The 15250-nt window shown below is 35.2% G+C and overlaps 3 protein-coding genes across 4 annotated transcripts in view; all 3 read right to left on the reverse strand.

Moving 5' to 3' along the window:
* Positions 1-2310, reverse strand: part of mtus1a (microtubule associated tumor suppressor 1a) — a 33008-nt gene extending 30698 nt beyond the window's left edge. For both annotated transcript variants that reach the window (XM_081381922.1, XM_081381921.1), the window contains exon 1: positions 2237-2310. The gene's annotated coding sequence lies outside the window, so the exon portion shown is untranslated. The remainder of the gene's footprint in view (positions 1-2236) is intronic.
* A 591-nt stretch (positions 2311-2901) lies between these two features.
* fgl1 (fibrinogen-like 1) lies at positions 2902-6235 on the reverse strand. The gene is made up of 7 exons (XM_081381992.1): positions 6024-6235; positions 5721-5895; positions 5440-5599; positions 5265-5362; positions 3792-3880; positions 3365-3552; positions 2902-3214 (listed from the first exon to the last, which is right to left on the reverse strand). Exons 1-7 carry the CDS (start codon positions 6090-6092, stop codon positions 3055-3057), a joined length of 939 nt encoding a protein of 312 aa, XP_081238118.1. The 5' UTR covers positions 6093-6235; the 3' UTR covers positions 2902-3054.
* A 1540-nt stretch (positions 6236-7775) lies between these two features.
* asah1a (N-acylsphingosine amidohydrolase (acid ceramidase) 1a) lies at positions 7776-12500 on the reverse strand. The gene is made up of 14 exons (XM_081382312.1): positions 12353-12500; positions 12220-12263; positions 12001-12091; positions 11729-11812; positions 10667-10745; positions 10375-10449; positions 10232-10277; positions 9986-10130; positions 9852-9906; positions 9569-9650; positions 9115-9246; positions 8910-9033; positions 8688-8744; positions 7776-8515 (listed from the first exon to the last, which is right to left on the reverse strand). Exons 1-14 carry the CDS (start codon positions 12419-12421, stop codon positions 8426-8428), a joined length of 1173 nt encoding a protein of 390 aa, XP_081238438.1. The 5' UTR covers positions 12422-12500; the 3' UTR covers positions 7776-8425.
* Between the last annotated feature and the right edge of the window lie 2750 nt (positions 12501-15250).

Here is a 15250-nt window from a genome sequence, read left to right on the forward strand (position 1 = left end):
ATCTCATTCAGGCCCCTGCAGCACTCACAGCTCCATATCTCAGGATCAATCCTATTAGTGCTGTGGTAAACACTACACCACACTAAACGCACGCATATAAAGACTGCCAGCTCTAAAATACCCATGAGCCCCAGCAGTCCCTCCTTCAGCAGCACTCCTGGCTCGCAGCAATGGTCCGTCTCATAGGAATGTGGCACAGTCCAGGCTGCTGTCAGCACACTTTAGGGCTGTCCCTGCATACTAAAACACGCCTCTACTCGTAAAACGCTGTTCAAGTTCCAGCCTAGGCCATGACTGAACACACTGCAAAGCCTCAAGGCTAACTTTACAAGGGACAGTGGCTGGTTACCCTATCCCAGACAAGTGCTACATAAGGGGAGTGGCCTGGGCATGTCAGGTCAAAAGCAGTATAATCGCTGTTGCTAAGCAGCCAATAGCATTTTTGAAGGGATTTAGGCATCAGAGGGATAAATGAGGAAAAATAGTGCAAAACTGGATGTCAACTACACAGTTATTTTCTGCTGAAGAAAACCTTTAACTTAAATGCTGGGTTGTTTCAAAACCTGCTTGGGTCAACTCAAAAATAATCAGCTTATAAATATTGTTATAACTTTTGCTTTACTCTTTTTCGAGTAGAAAAATCTCTGAAGCCTTTAAAAGAATTCAAAATTCACTTTTTGTGTTCCATGGAACAAAGAATCACATGTTTGCAGTGACATTAGGGAAAATAGATAATGAAAAACAAATTGGGTGCACCATTTTTAAATACACTTTTTACACTCGCACAAATAGACAAACCTATCTGTTGGTTTAAATTAAGCTAGAATTTAGGTAGGTTCATTTGAACCAACAGTTGGGTTTGTCCATATTTGACCCAAACATAAGTTGAAACAATCCAGCATTTTTTAGAGTGAAAACTATATATAAAATATTAATTATAAAACAAACAACTACAAAAAAGTGAAATGTCATACGTTTATAAAAGCAATCCTTCTTCGATGCATGACAATGAGGCACATTTACTATAAAAAGCAACACTTTCTTTGTATTGACAAATACTTGGCAATACCTCGACTTCCTTAAGTTATGTAACAGAAGGCATGAGGGGTATTATATCCTGTCATTGGGAACAGTACTATTTCTGACTAATCCGTCTTTAAAAGGCCTTTAAACCACAGTAGAAATCCATAATCTTGGTTAACAAAAGACACTAATGTGTTGGACACTATAGGCCATAGAGTTCAAGTCTTTTCAAGACTTGCACAACTGATTTCAACATTGATGATAATAATAGGAAAATGTTTCTTCAGAACCGAATCAGCATATTAGAATGATTTCAGGATCGCGTGACACCGGATACTGGAGTTGAAAATTCAGTTTTGACATCCCAGGAATAATTTATATTTGAAAATAATATTATATTAAAATAACAGTTATTTTAACTGTAATATTTTACAATACTGCTGTTTAAAAAGCATTTTGTAAATGTAGACATGGTGAGCATGAGACTTTACAAAATAAAGAAATCTTAGATGCATGTATGCCCCATCAACATTCCCTTTTTACCCTCCTCACAAAAATCAACCTTCAAACAACAAAAAGTTGTGTAACAACCATGTTTACCCATAAACACCTGCTGATTCTCACACATTTATTGAAAGGTTGCTAAACAGTCATATAAAAAATCAGTTCTTTTCCAGATGCACCATTCTACTTGGGATACAATATATTTTTAAGCAAAGCTTTAGCTATGTTTCCCCAGTTTCTGAACACCATATCTGGTCAAGCTTATTGGATGCCTTAAAATCTACTAACTTATTCCTGCCCAGCTCATGTTTCTCCCTCATACCTCCCTCTGAGACACAATCTATTTCCTGATCGCTGCCTTTAAATTGTCTTGTGCACCTGACAGAGAAATATCAGAGGCCTGTTTGGGATCTCTGGCAGCTCGGGCTATAAATAACACGTGGAGTAAACAAAGTTGTAAAGCTATAAAAGCAGAAGATCACTCTGGATAAATGTACAGACAATACAGACTAAATGGACATTCAGTAGGCGTAATAAAAACATAAACAAAAACCATGGAAGACAACTCACGCGACACGAGTAACTGCAGAAACATGTCTCGCGCTACTAAATCACGATTAAATGTTTGGTACAAGAGGGTGTTAGTAGAAAGGTTTACAGACTTTCAGACTGCTCAACTTCTTTTGGTGGCATTGCGTAGCCTACTTACCCCGCACGTCGCGAGTGGGATTAAACTCGATTTCAGATATATGTCTACCGTTAACAGCAGCGCTTGCAAAGGACAAGTGAGAGTTCAGGTGAGCTCACCTTAAATGACGTCACTGCAGGAAAGACACGAGCCGCTATAGTGTACTGTCACTCACTAGGCCTATAGGCTACATGAAAGAAAATTAGGCACATCTAAACCATGTTTCAATATTTAGTGAATGGTCTGAATAGTTAAAGTATTGAAAGTGTTTTCATTCAGCTTTTTGTTATTATATCAGGCTATAGCTATTATAGTTAACTTAAAATGTGATCCCTATACATATAAAATCACTAATAAAGTTTTATAGAATACATTATATTATTTATTTAAAACACTTATCTTTAGCCTATAGATTTTTGCGATTTCTGCAGAACTGAATTATATTCATTAGGTGTTAATTACATTTAGGCTACCTTGACAGATATTGCTATAATTTATGAAGAGAAAGAAAACGTATTTTTGTAGTTACAATTTTTTTGTGGCAGTTAAATTCTATATTCTATTCATAATTTAAAGAAATGCTATTTTAAATGAAACCTTTTGATTTATTTTTACATGTTTATTTATTTCTTCAAATGAATCAAATTAAAGATACTGTGATAGAACACACAATGATGCAACAAGGATGTGTTGAAATTTTTATTGCGCTACATGCAGTAAAATAGCTTTTTGAACTACATATGTAAATAGTTAAGAATTGGACTACTAATATGGACTGCAATTATTTGCCATCATCCACTAATTCATCGCCTTCGTAGTTTAGATGTCAGATCCATGAGTTAAACATCATTAGGCTCAAAAATGGCTGGTCTGATCTTCATCTGGACAGATTTGAGGGAGTACCACCAGCCATGCCATGGGTACCACACTATTCCATCATCAGTGACTGCGCTGTAGGGTCCTCGGTAGTAAAATCCATTCAGATTGGCAGAGTGACATCTAGAGGAATACAGGTGAAACAACATACAAAAATGTGACGAACTAGAAATGTGGTTACTTGAGAAGAACTGCCCTACATACACAAAAATGACCTGTGTTGTAATTGTCATTGTTATGTGAAAAGCTCTGTCAATGTTATTAGACGTAAACCTGTTAAACCACCAGCCACCCTTGTCCTCCTGAGCACAATTGCGGTCGTAGCGGTCATTATCCCTGTCTCGTGTGCTAAACTTCATTCCTTGGTGGCTGGCCCACCACTGGACCTCAGGATGATAACTGCCAGAGAGAGCGTCCCCTGCATTTCCTGTGTATGCACCAAACTGGAGCTGGTAATGGTTCTGAAAAGACAAATGAGATAGTTTAAACGTTGACCAATTAAACAGCACACAGATATTATACCATTCAGATCACAAAATGAAGTATAAAAATTGTGATATTGTGTAACCCCTTCTTTTTGTTCTTAGTGAAAATAGAATATTGATTTATTAGAAACTTCACAAGCCACCTGTTGGTTCATCATGGGCATTCACACACCATTAATCACAATATGAAGAGATTAATAAAAATAAATAAAAACCTGTTCATTATCCACTCTGAACTTTCTGTACACTGCAAAACGGTAGCTGCCCTCAAAGTCTTCCAGACTGATTCTCAGGGTGTAATCACCTGTGTAACAGAAGGTGTTTTAGTGAAAAAACTGAAAGACAAATAATCTATTGTCATATAATATAATATAAGAAATAATTGACGACGGGCTGTTAAATTATTAGACAAATATTGTTTGTTATATTTATTTGCTTTTATTTGTTTTATTTTTGTTCCTGTGATTTAGTTCCTGTTTCCATTTTAATCTTGTTTGTTTCCATAGTTATCTTTGTTTGTTACCATGTCATCTAATCACCTACACCTGTCCTTCATTTAGCCCCTTGTCATCTTGTGTCTTGAAACCCTCAGTCTTCGTCTGTTCTTTGTTTTGTGTTAATGTTTCGTGCTGGTATGTATCTCTGTTTGGTTCCTGGAGTTTGTTAAATGTGTTTTCATCATTCTTCTGCGTCAAGCATATTTTGTGGATTATCAAGTCAAGCCAGTGGCGTGACAGAACACAAGACCATACAAAAGAAAAGGTATGAACCAGCAGTTCGCCTCTTGTGCTTTCGTCAGGGTGACCTCACCATAGAGGAGTATGTAGAGAAGTTATGTAAACTGTTGCACTGTGGACTTGAATGAAATCATGATAATTTTAATGACATATTCCGTGCGGGTTTAAACAAATCCGTTCTTTTGGGGATCCCAGAGGGTAAGATCCATTTTTCCCTGGAATACATTGAATACATTGACTTTGCCCTAATGCTGAGTGGCTCTTCATTTACTGTGGGAATATCAGATGAGGAATCCTGCAATCCTGCAGTATAGTCTTGTCACATCATGGCCGCCATGCCATAGTCTCCTCATGTCATAACCAGCACACATCAAGTTTCCCCTGAGGATTTTTTCGGGGGTGAATGCTCCAACAGCTGTGGAGATTGGTTCTCCATAGATCTTCTCGATCACTGGACCAGTCCCGGGATGAACGAGACTGACCGCTAGTGTGATGGATCCACAACTGAGGTCAGTGCGAGTGGCTGCAAAATTGATCCCGGTGGTCTCTGCGCCGCCAAGTGCGGTGGTCTCACAGTGATTACCATTGTCATCTGTCTGTGATTGCTTCCATGGTTTCCTGAACTGCCGGCTCCGTCTTGTTCTCTAGATCTACTTCTGCCACACGGGCCTGGCCCTTCATCCCTCCTCTGTTCAGCCTCCACTCATCATCTCCCAGTTTTAGGCTGTAAGGACCTTTGAAATAACTGCAATCATTTGGCGAAGTATATATGGAACTGTAATCCGGTCAAGACCTGCCTGGAACTACTTTAGCTGTGCACACACCTTAGAACGTTCATCAGCCAATCAGAATCAAGCATTCAACATCTCCTTGATATAATAGGCTAATTCAGATAACACGCATTACATCTGTCTCAGTTTGTATGCATTTTAGATGTATAGATTTACTCACCTTGAGATGTCAAATAATGGAGATTATCATTCCCTAACCAGAACTCTCCATTAGCAGACTTCATGTCACCAAATCCTGTTTTGTAATCATTCCAATCTCTAAAAAAAAATAATCATGCTTAATTTTTTTAAAAGCACATCTCTTCTCACAGTCACAACAATGAACTTTTCCATACCGGTCAAATGACTGATTGCCATCTGAGCGTCTCTGGAAGACTGTCCATCCACCCCCCTCTGTCATATCACAGTACACTCTGATCAGGGTTGGACTCAGCAGTGGTTTAATCATGTAAAATCCACTCTGCATGTTGCCATTTTTGAAGATCTGAGCACAATCTGTATATGGCAGATTGATTTTTGTTAGTGCTGCTTTGTGCCGTTATAATCAGACAAATACAACATATTTATACAAGGACAGTGCACACCATATCTTAATAAAATAATATAGAGCCTTGACCCATGTACTGTTTGTCTCCCATGTCATAAATCGAGCCCTCTTTTTGGGAACGTTCATTCATCTGGTTGAGATTCATTAATCGTTGAATAAGTTGATGTTGCTTTGAATGGCGAACTTCCAAATTTTTAATCTCCGCTCGAAGACGCTCTATCTCATCGTCACATTCGTCAGGTGCCTAAATGCACACGACACACAGAATGACAGCTGTAAATTCACCATAAAATAAACACTTTTTAATTTACCTGTAACTAAAGGTAATTTCAACACAAAAGAAAGTAGCAGAATGAATTGTAAGTCACTTACAGAGTTTGACAAATCCAGAGTACAAAGCATCCAAATGATGAACAAAACTGCCATCGTAGATGTTCTCATTAAATGTCGTATTTAAAGATGAAAGATCGACACCAAGTGATCTCGTGTTCAGTTCAATTTGTGCACTAAAGAAGAAACTACAGACTCAACAGCTTGTACAAATGCTCCTGAGGTCTGTTCTGGTGCCTGACCAAATTTCCTGTGGTTGGACGTGCACTACTTTGGGCTGAGTCACTTTGGATCAAAACAGATGTGCAGATAACTACAAACAGCTCCCAAAAACATTTAACGTCAAAAACAACACTAAAACTGTTCCACGAAAGTGAAAATTATGGGAAGTTTGACCTTCAATTTGTTCAAGTAAAATTTGGACAAATTAATGACACTCCAGTTAAGAAGTTATTTTAAATGAAAAAGTCAGAGTGCTGTGTAACTTGTATTTATGTATAGACTATATTTATTGAATATAAAACATGAGGATATTTATTTAAAAATAAATAGAACAATGATGATTAAAGAATGTCTGATCCACAGGAACAAATACCTGATTTGATTCACCCATAAAGTCAAAATGGGAAAAACATGTGTGAAGCACATTGATAGAGAGAGGAATGTTTCACCCAAAAATAATGCATGTTTTGTGCTGATGGTAGACATACACATGGAAGCTTGTTTCCGCCACTGAATAATAAATAAATAATAATAATTGCGACTTTTTATCTCACAATTCTGACTTTTTTTCTCACAATTGCGATATATCAAGTCAGAATTGTGACTTTTTCTCACAATTGCGAGATATGAAGTCAGAATTGTGAGATATAAAGTCGCAACTGCGAGAAATAAAGTCGCAATTCTGAGAAATAAAGTCGCAATTGTGGGATATAAAGTCGCAATTGTGAGATATAAAGTTGCAATTCTGAGAAATAAAGTCACAATTGTGAAATATAAAGTCGCAATTGCGAGATATAAAGTCGCAATTCTGAGATATAAAGTCGCAATTGCGAGATATAAAGTCGCAATTCTGAGAAATAAAGTCGCAATTGGGGATATAAAGTCAGAATTACATGATATAAAGTCGCAATTGCGTGTTATTAATTCAGAATTGTGAGATAAAGTCAGAATTGCGTGATATAAAGTCGCAATTGCGAGAAAAAAGTCAGAATTCTGACTTTATAAGACGCAATTGCGACTTTATTTCACGCAATTCTGACTTAATATCTCGCAATTCTGAGAAATAAAGTCGCAATTTCGAGATATAAAAGTCGCAATTCTGAGAAATAAAGTCGCAATTGTGAGATATAAAGTCGCAATTCTGAGAAAGTCGCAATTGTGAAATATAAAGTCGCAATTGCGAGATATAAAGTCGCAATTCTGAGAAATAGTCGCAATTGGGAGATATAAAGTCAGAATTGCATGATATAAAGTCGCAATTGCGTTATAAAGTCAGAATTGTGAGATATAAACTATTCTGAGGTAAAAAAAAAAAGTCCGTCTTTTTTTTCCTTAGAATTGGACTTTATATCTCACAATTGTGAGTTTATATCTCACAATTCTGAGAAATAAAGTCAGAATTGCGAAATGTAAACTCGCAATTGTGAGAAAAAAAAAGTCAGAATTCTGACTTTATAAGACGCAATTGCGACTTTATTTCACGCAATTCTGACTTTATATCTCGCAATTCTGAGAAAAAAAGTTAGAATTGTGAGATGTAAACTCGCAATTGTGAGATAAAAAGTCGCAATTATCTTTTAAAATTTTTTATTTTGTGGCGGAAACAAGCTTCCATATTGACATGCATATACACAACAAAAGTAAAAGTAAATCTGCTCTTTTTTTTTCTAGACCAGCAATGATGCTGAAAAGATGACTAGCAACATTTTATTATAGAATTACCAGATTTATATATTAGATTTGAAAAAAATATTTCCGGAATTTACATAACACATTCCCAGAAAGAAACACTAACAATTATAAATTACAAAAATACTTTTTGGCATCACCAAGGATTTCAGAAAAATTGATTTCCTCATAGAAAAAAGGCAACACTTATTGAAATTAAATTAAACCGATCAAAGAACACACAAAAACATTTCTATTTAAAATGTATGGTTACTCAAAGTTTGTTATGCAAGAGAAACATTTATGATTTTCACAAAGTGTTGCAGTGATAAAACAGTCCTAATTATAGTTATAATACATAGTTATAATATAAAGTTCTAAGTTATAACAGACGTGTCCATGAGAACAGATGTGAAAGTTCATAGAATTGCGACCATTACGTTTTTTTACACACTCCTTTCTGTACATGCACATTGGCCCTGTAATAACAGATCAAGAACAGTATTCCATAATATTATGCCTGACGCCTCAGCTCATTCAGAGGTGATGGCAGATCACCACGGTGTACATGGATTTGGACAGTCTCTGATATAAGACTCCAGAGTTCCAGTTGACACTTCCATTAATGAGGTGTAGGTTGTCAACTGTGAAAACAGGACAGAAAATGGCTTCATTACGACTTTATACAACACTTGACCATTTGATGCAGAAATGTTTTCAAACACTCTCCTACTCATACCATAAAATAAATTAAAACAAAAAGCATGACATATATAGTTTGAGGCTTTTGTTAACTCATTTGAAAGACAGACTTACCTTATTAAGAACTGGTTTTGTTGACAGAACATCATATATAGATGACAAAGAAATCTTCTGTGGAAATTAAAAATGGGATTTTTTTGTTGTCTATTATTAAACATGTCTTTATGAAAGTTCAGTTACAAATTGAGCTCATTTTAAAAGTGCTTGTAAACTAATTCAACTACTCCAAATTGCTACTACAAAGCCATTTTATTTCTAAAACAAAATGCCACATACCGCTTGTGTGGTTTGATTCATGCACTTCATTGCAGGTGTTCTGCGGTCATCTAAGATCATAGGCTTGTCCCAGTGATCATAGTTCGTTTCCAGGACGTACCATCTCTTAAGGTCCATATCAAGTCTTAAACATCACCAACATTAACAACAAATTCAGAGGGCAGTTTTAAACATTGCAGATAGAAATGTGATATGATTTACTCACTCCCAGATGTCTAACGTGTTTATTCTAGTCCTGGTTATCACACAACCCTGTCCCGTTCGGTTACCACCCAAGATGAAGTAAGCAGGTGCTAGCAGTTTCGTCAGAGAGAGCTGGGCTTTGGCTTCCTCGTAACTGAGAGCAAAAATAAAAAAAATAGGCTGCTTATTAGTTTTCTCCTGTTTTTACTTTGAATATAAGCTACACATACATATACATACACACACACACACACACAATTATAATTAGCTTACAAAATCTAAAACACATTTTTAATACTATTTGAATAAAGGCAATTTTCATATGCTGGTCACTACTGTGTAAATTTCTCTTATTCTGATAATGTTATTTTGTTATTACAATAACACTGTGTGACTTAGAACTATGTGACTCTTGGTTAAGACATCGAAATCAATGAAGTTGTGCTTTCATGTTATGCAAGTGTTGTTGAATGTACCTTGTAGCATTTTCCAGGACTTTGCGAGTAAGAAAACCCATCCACATTCCATCTCTCTTGCCAATAATCCATTCCAGAATCCCTGTGAGAGTTCACGATGTTATCTAACCAGTCAACCATCAAGAACATCTAGCTGTACCCATGATTTGTAGCTAATCTTGAGAAGAAATTAATACTGTTGTGTATACTGTAGTTATTTACAAATGTTTAACATTCAAGCAGAACTGTTTATACACTTGACACTTAGATTTCAATTGTCAAGATCATTTGAATAAAATCTTACCAATATAACCACCATCAAAGTTGAAACGCTCATTCATTGTTAGGGTCAGTTCACCCTAAACAAGTAAAACAGTTACTTGCTTTACATTTAAACAAACACATCCATCATCTTTTTTTTAATGTTTATTCACTTACAGGTCTAACTCCAGTGAGTATGCCAACATATCCGGCAAAATTTGTTGATTTAAACACGGTTTTGTTATTCCTTTCGAAATTGACATTCACCACAAGAGGTTTAAGCTTCTCGGTTAAAGTCCATGTTTTATTCTGTCGATCCCACCTTCATAAAAAAAAAAAATTCTTATGACTTTATTTGAAAAATATGCATGCTGCAGAAAATTCAATGTGTTCTCAAATATCTGGCAAATAAACACATCCTACCCCATAAATAGTCCAAAGTCCAAATTCCGGGCATGATAAATATTTCCTGAACAAAAAGAAGAAAGAAAATACACAATAAAACACCTAAATGTGTCATTTAATTTGATCAAAAACATTATGTGAACTGATTGATATCTTCTCACCATTAAAGTCTTCTGCAACAAGTGATGTGCAAACAGTGAAAACCTCATAAAAGATATTGAACAGCGTAATCTCACCTAGAGGGGTATAAAAAATAAAATAAAATAAAATATATATGTAAATCATAGATTAAAGTTGGGGTCCTTTTATTAGCTAAATTAGTGAGTGCCTTTGTTTTGATGGATTGCACCATTGTTGTTTGTGTTTTCTTTGATTTTACATTGTTTAGTATATTGTCAAGTTTTACATAAAATGTAAAGAATAACAAAAATAATCAAAAGAGAAAAATCTCACCCAGAGGGATGCCAGAAACTGCTGCTATTCCCTTAATTTCTTCATTGAAAGGGTGTGGAAGTGTGTCCACAATCAATGGCTATGAAACAGTGAGAAATATATAAAATAACAAAATATCAATATACTGTACATTACCAGCCAAAAGTTTGGAAACATCACTATTGAAAGAAGTCTCTTATGCACATCAAGCCTGGAGTTATTTCATAAAAAAAACCCTGTAATATAATGAAATATTTTTACAATTTAAAATAATGGTTCTCTTTTTTAATATACTTTAAAATGTAATTTATTTCTGTGATGCAAAGCTGAATTTTCATCAGCAAATACTCCAGTCTTCGGTGTCACATGATACTTCAGAAATCATGGAACCTGTCATACTTTTTTCAGGATTCATTGATGAATAAAATGTTAACAGCATTTATTCATAAGAACAGCATTTATTCAAAATAAAAACATTTCTAACAATATAAATAGTTACCATCACCTTTTATCAATTTAACGCATCCTTGTTGAATAAAAGTACTAATTTCTTAAAAAAACAAAAACTTTTTTTTTTTTTTTTTTTTTTTTACTTTTGAATGGTAGTGTATATTGTTACAAAAGATTTCTATTCTAAAGAAATGCTGTTCTTTTTAACTTTTTATTCATCAAAGAATCCTGAAAAAACTATCTCAGGTTATAAAAAAAAATATTAAGCAGCACAACTGTTTCCAACATTGATCATAAATCAGCATATTAGAATGATTTCTAAAGGATCATGTGACACTGAAAACCAGAAAAATGCTGCTGAAAATTCAACTCTGCATCACAAAAATAAATTATATTTTAAAGTATATCAAAATAGACAACCATTATTTTAAATTTTAATACTATTTCACAATTTAACTGTTTTTCTGTATTTTTAATCAAATAAATGCAAGCTTGATGAACATAAGAGACTTCTTATAAAAACTTTAAAAATAGTAATGTTTCCAAACTTTTGACCAGTACTGTATTATACACAATCAAAATATCCAAAGTTTTTATAGATGTCTGAGTTTGTTCATACGTTTAATTGCTTACCAGCTCCTCGTCAACTAAATCAATAAGTTTTCCATGGAAAAAGCCCTTGGCGATGTCTTTTATTGACTGTACCATTGAGAACAACTGAAAATCAACATGATTTAATGTTGTTAATGGTGTAAAAACAATCACAGGAAACACAAGACACACAAGAAAGTTGCATCCTCCAGACATGAGACAGCAGAGAATCAGTATTATAAACATATACAATACTGACAGAAACAAAGGTCCGACCCCTAAAAGTTAATGCATTATATTAAGCAGACAGTTACCTCTGTGTTTTTATCTTTTATCACTTGCGTCCATCTCTCACTAGGGGGTAAATCGAGATTTACAGTGTACCAGCTCACATTACCTTTAAACCTAGATAAATGACAAGAGAAGTTGAACATGTTATCAAATCAGATAATCAGACAAGACCACAAAGAAGTATATGAAATGTAGGAGCACAAATAATTGGACATATGAGAGGAGTAACAGCAGTAACTTACGTTGGTCCTTTAGGTGGAAACATTCCACTTCTGCAATCCTCCAGCTGCAAATATATATAGTAATGAGTAAATCTCAAAACAGCCTGATACACTTTATAATGAAGTATAGTGCAGCAACCGCATTGATTCTTACCCCTCGAACAAACTGTGAGAAAATAAATAAAGATATAACCAAAATATTAGGAACCGACGTTAGCTTCATTGTCTATCCGCTAAGGTTTCCAAAGGTTCAGTCATTCAAATGCGGAAGGAGGTGCGGGAAATCAAATCAGCTTCAGGGCGGAATGTACCATGATGTAAGTGGGACACGGATAATGTTATGCATCTTTAATTTTTTAAAGAAAAATAAAACGTCTGTTAACCTTATTTTAAATATTAATTAATATAATTAAGACATGGAATAATTGTTATTTAATTGATTTAGTTTGGCTGTGCTTGTTTATGAGTACACCCGCTGCACTAATAGCCCCCTGCAATTCTGCAGCTTGAGCTTCCCTCGGCAGAGTCGGCACACGTGATAAACAAGGAAGTTCAAGTTTGCTTGTTTTGATTTGTTCGCTGATGGTTCGCTGTGGGTGTGTGTAGTTTGGCCAGCGAGGGAATCACGAGGGAGCTGTCACGACACCTGTTAACAAGCCGCCCACTATAAAAGAATCACGAGGTTTCTGTTTCTGCCATTTCAGCATCTGACCATCTGTATTTTTTTAAAGCCCAATTCCGCCACATTAAAAAGAAAAAAGCTACCTCTTTTTCATAATTATGACTTTTTATGACGTAATTAAGTCATAATTATAAGAAAAATGTCGTGACATTCTAAGTTATAAGATTAAAAAGTCAAGAAATAACCCATCGAATTTTGACTTTATCTCATAATCACATATGTCCTAATTTCGACTTTTTATCTTATTTTTGAATTGTCTAATACTTTCGACTTTTTCTCTACGACTAACCAGGACTTTTTTGTACTTTTATCCAATGTATTAAGGAAATGTATAGGAAAGATTCACTTTTTTGTGGTTATGAAGTCATTTTTTAAATGATTTGGGGAGACATGGGATGATAAATAAATAAATAAACAAATAGAATAGAATAGAATAGAATAGAATAGAATCTCATGAGGGCGCTAAAATAACCTTTATTTTACTGTCTCTCTATGAAAATAACTGGGATAAATCACTTTTAATGAATAACTATATCCAGCAGGAGGCAGTATAATCCTGCGTATGGTGACAAAATATTGTCGGTCACAAAAAAGATTATCATGAACATATTCTTAAGGGGACTTAAATGATTTACTACATTTAGCAACTTACAAACTCACCTTGTCAGCAATATGAGGATTTACTGTTTATTTTCTAAGTCAAATTGAAATCATTAAAGAAAAGCTTCCTCAGGAAAAACCATACACTAGCTAGCCTATAATGAAAAAGAAAGAGTAAGCAATTCAGTTTTAAAACCATTTATTATTTATAAAGTAGGTATTTCAAGCTGGGTAACAATACAATTTCGAACTTGAATTTAAACTTTTAAGTATAAATTTATAACGTTGTCCACTGACTGCACCATTACCACACTTTGTAAACTTTTTTCCATGTTTAATTGATTTGCGCTGATCCACATTGTCTCCTAATGAGGTGCCAACACAACACTGCTTAATGTGTAATTCTCAAGCCATGAAAAAGCATTTTCTTTCCACCAAAGTGACAGATCAGCTTGTTCAGCAAAACAAATCCAAACTCACTAAACTGACCACGCTAGCACCAGCCACCTCAGTTTCCATTACAGAGAAAGAGTATTGCTAATCCACCAAAAGAGGGTTCACACAAACACTCTCAACTTTGGCTAAAGCGGATTTATAACAACCCCTAAAGTACACGCTGACAGGGTACAGGGAATAAACTCCCAGCAAACATTTTGTGCTGACGTTTTTTTTTTTTTTAGCCTGTGAATTGCAAAAAAAAAAAAAAAAAAGTAGAAAAAAAGTAATAATACTAATGAAAATGTACATTTACTTTTTCAAAAATGGTAATAAAATGAATGATGATTCCTCACACCGAAACATTTAATACGAGACAGCATAGTTTATATGTTGAAAATAGGCCTAGCCTACATACTGGATATACCCCTAATTGATATTCTTGGCGTTATTTATGTTTAATTTGGTTTTATTTTGAATTTGGCAATAGCCCAGATTAGAATCATTAGCACCCTATTTTTCAGTCTACAAAAATGCAAACCCAAAACTATGAGCAGCCAACTGTATGTATCTCAAAATCTGAGCATTTCTGTTATTGATTATATAAACATTCAGGTTCCTGTAAACAGCTTTGAAATACAAGCACAACCCCCTGCAGAGAGGTGAATGAAGCACAGAGAGGAGTTTGAGTTATGAGCCTTTCACGAACAGGAGATAAAAGCAGACTGGCTGCTCAGCCAGCTGAGAATCCTCAATTACTTAAACACTTCCCTGTGATTAGGCCCCCTGATAGAACTTATCTGCACCCAGTCAGGTCTGCACCCACCTAATGGGTTGTTACGTCAACACAAACACAAAGTGATGCATGGCATTTCGCAGAACCTGATTTCACCAAGTGCATTTTTGTTGATCTTGGAACAACATTCCAGTTAACCAATCAGATTTGAGGGACAGTTTACAGTTTATGTGAAGTTTAGACTTAAAAGCAGGGTGTCACATAGTGCCCCAAGACTTGGGCTGAAGATCCAAATGCAGATTTATTAGGGTAATCCAGAAGTGTGGTCAAAAAACACAGAGCAGATAATGCTAATAAACAACCGGGCAGAAAACACAGGCAAACAGGGAAATCCAGAAAACCAAGCAGAAGAACAAAAACCATAGTAATTGCACTCAGAATTTCAGTGTGACTGAAAAAGAGTTCACAAAGAGTGAATGAAGACACAGGGCTTAAAAGGCACACTATTCAGTTTCCGTTTTTCTCAAACAGCGACCACCAGAGTCACAGTGGAGTACTTGTATTTAACGTTAAAAAATGATCGTAATTTTAACGGTAAA

Source organism: Scardinius erythrophthalmus, assembly GCF_964197995.2.
Source record: "Scardinius erythrophthalmus genome assembly, chromosome: 13".
Taxonomy (NCBI): domain Eukaryota; kingdom Metazoa; phylum Chordata; class Actinopteri; order Cypriniformes; family Leuciscidae; genus Scardinius; species Scardinius erythrophthalmus.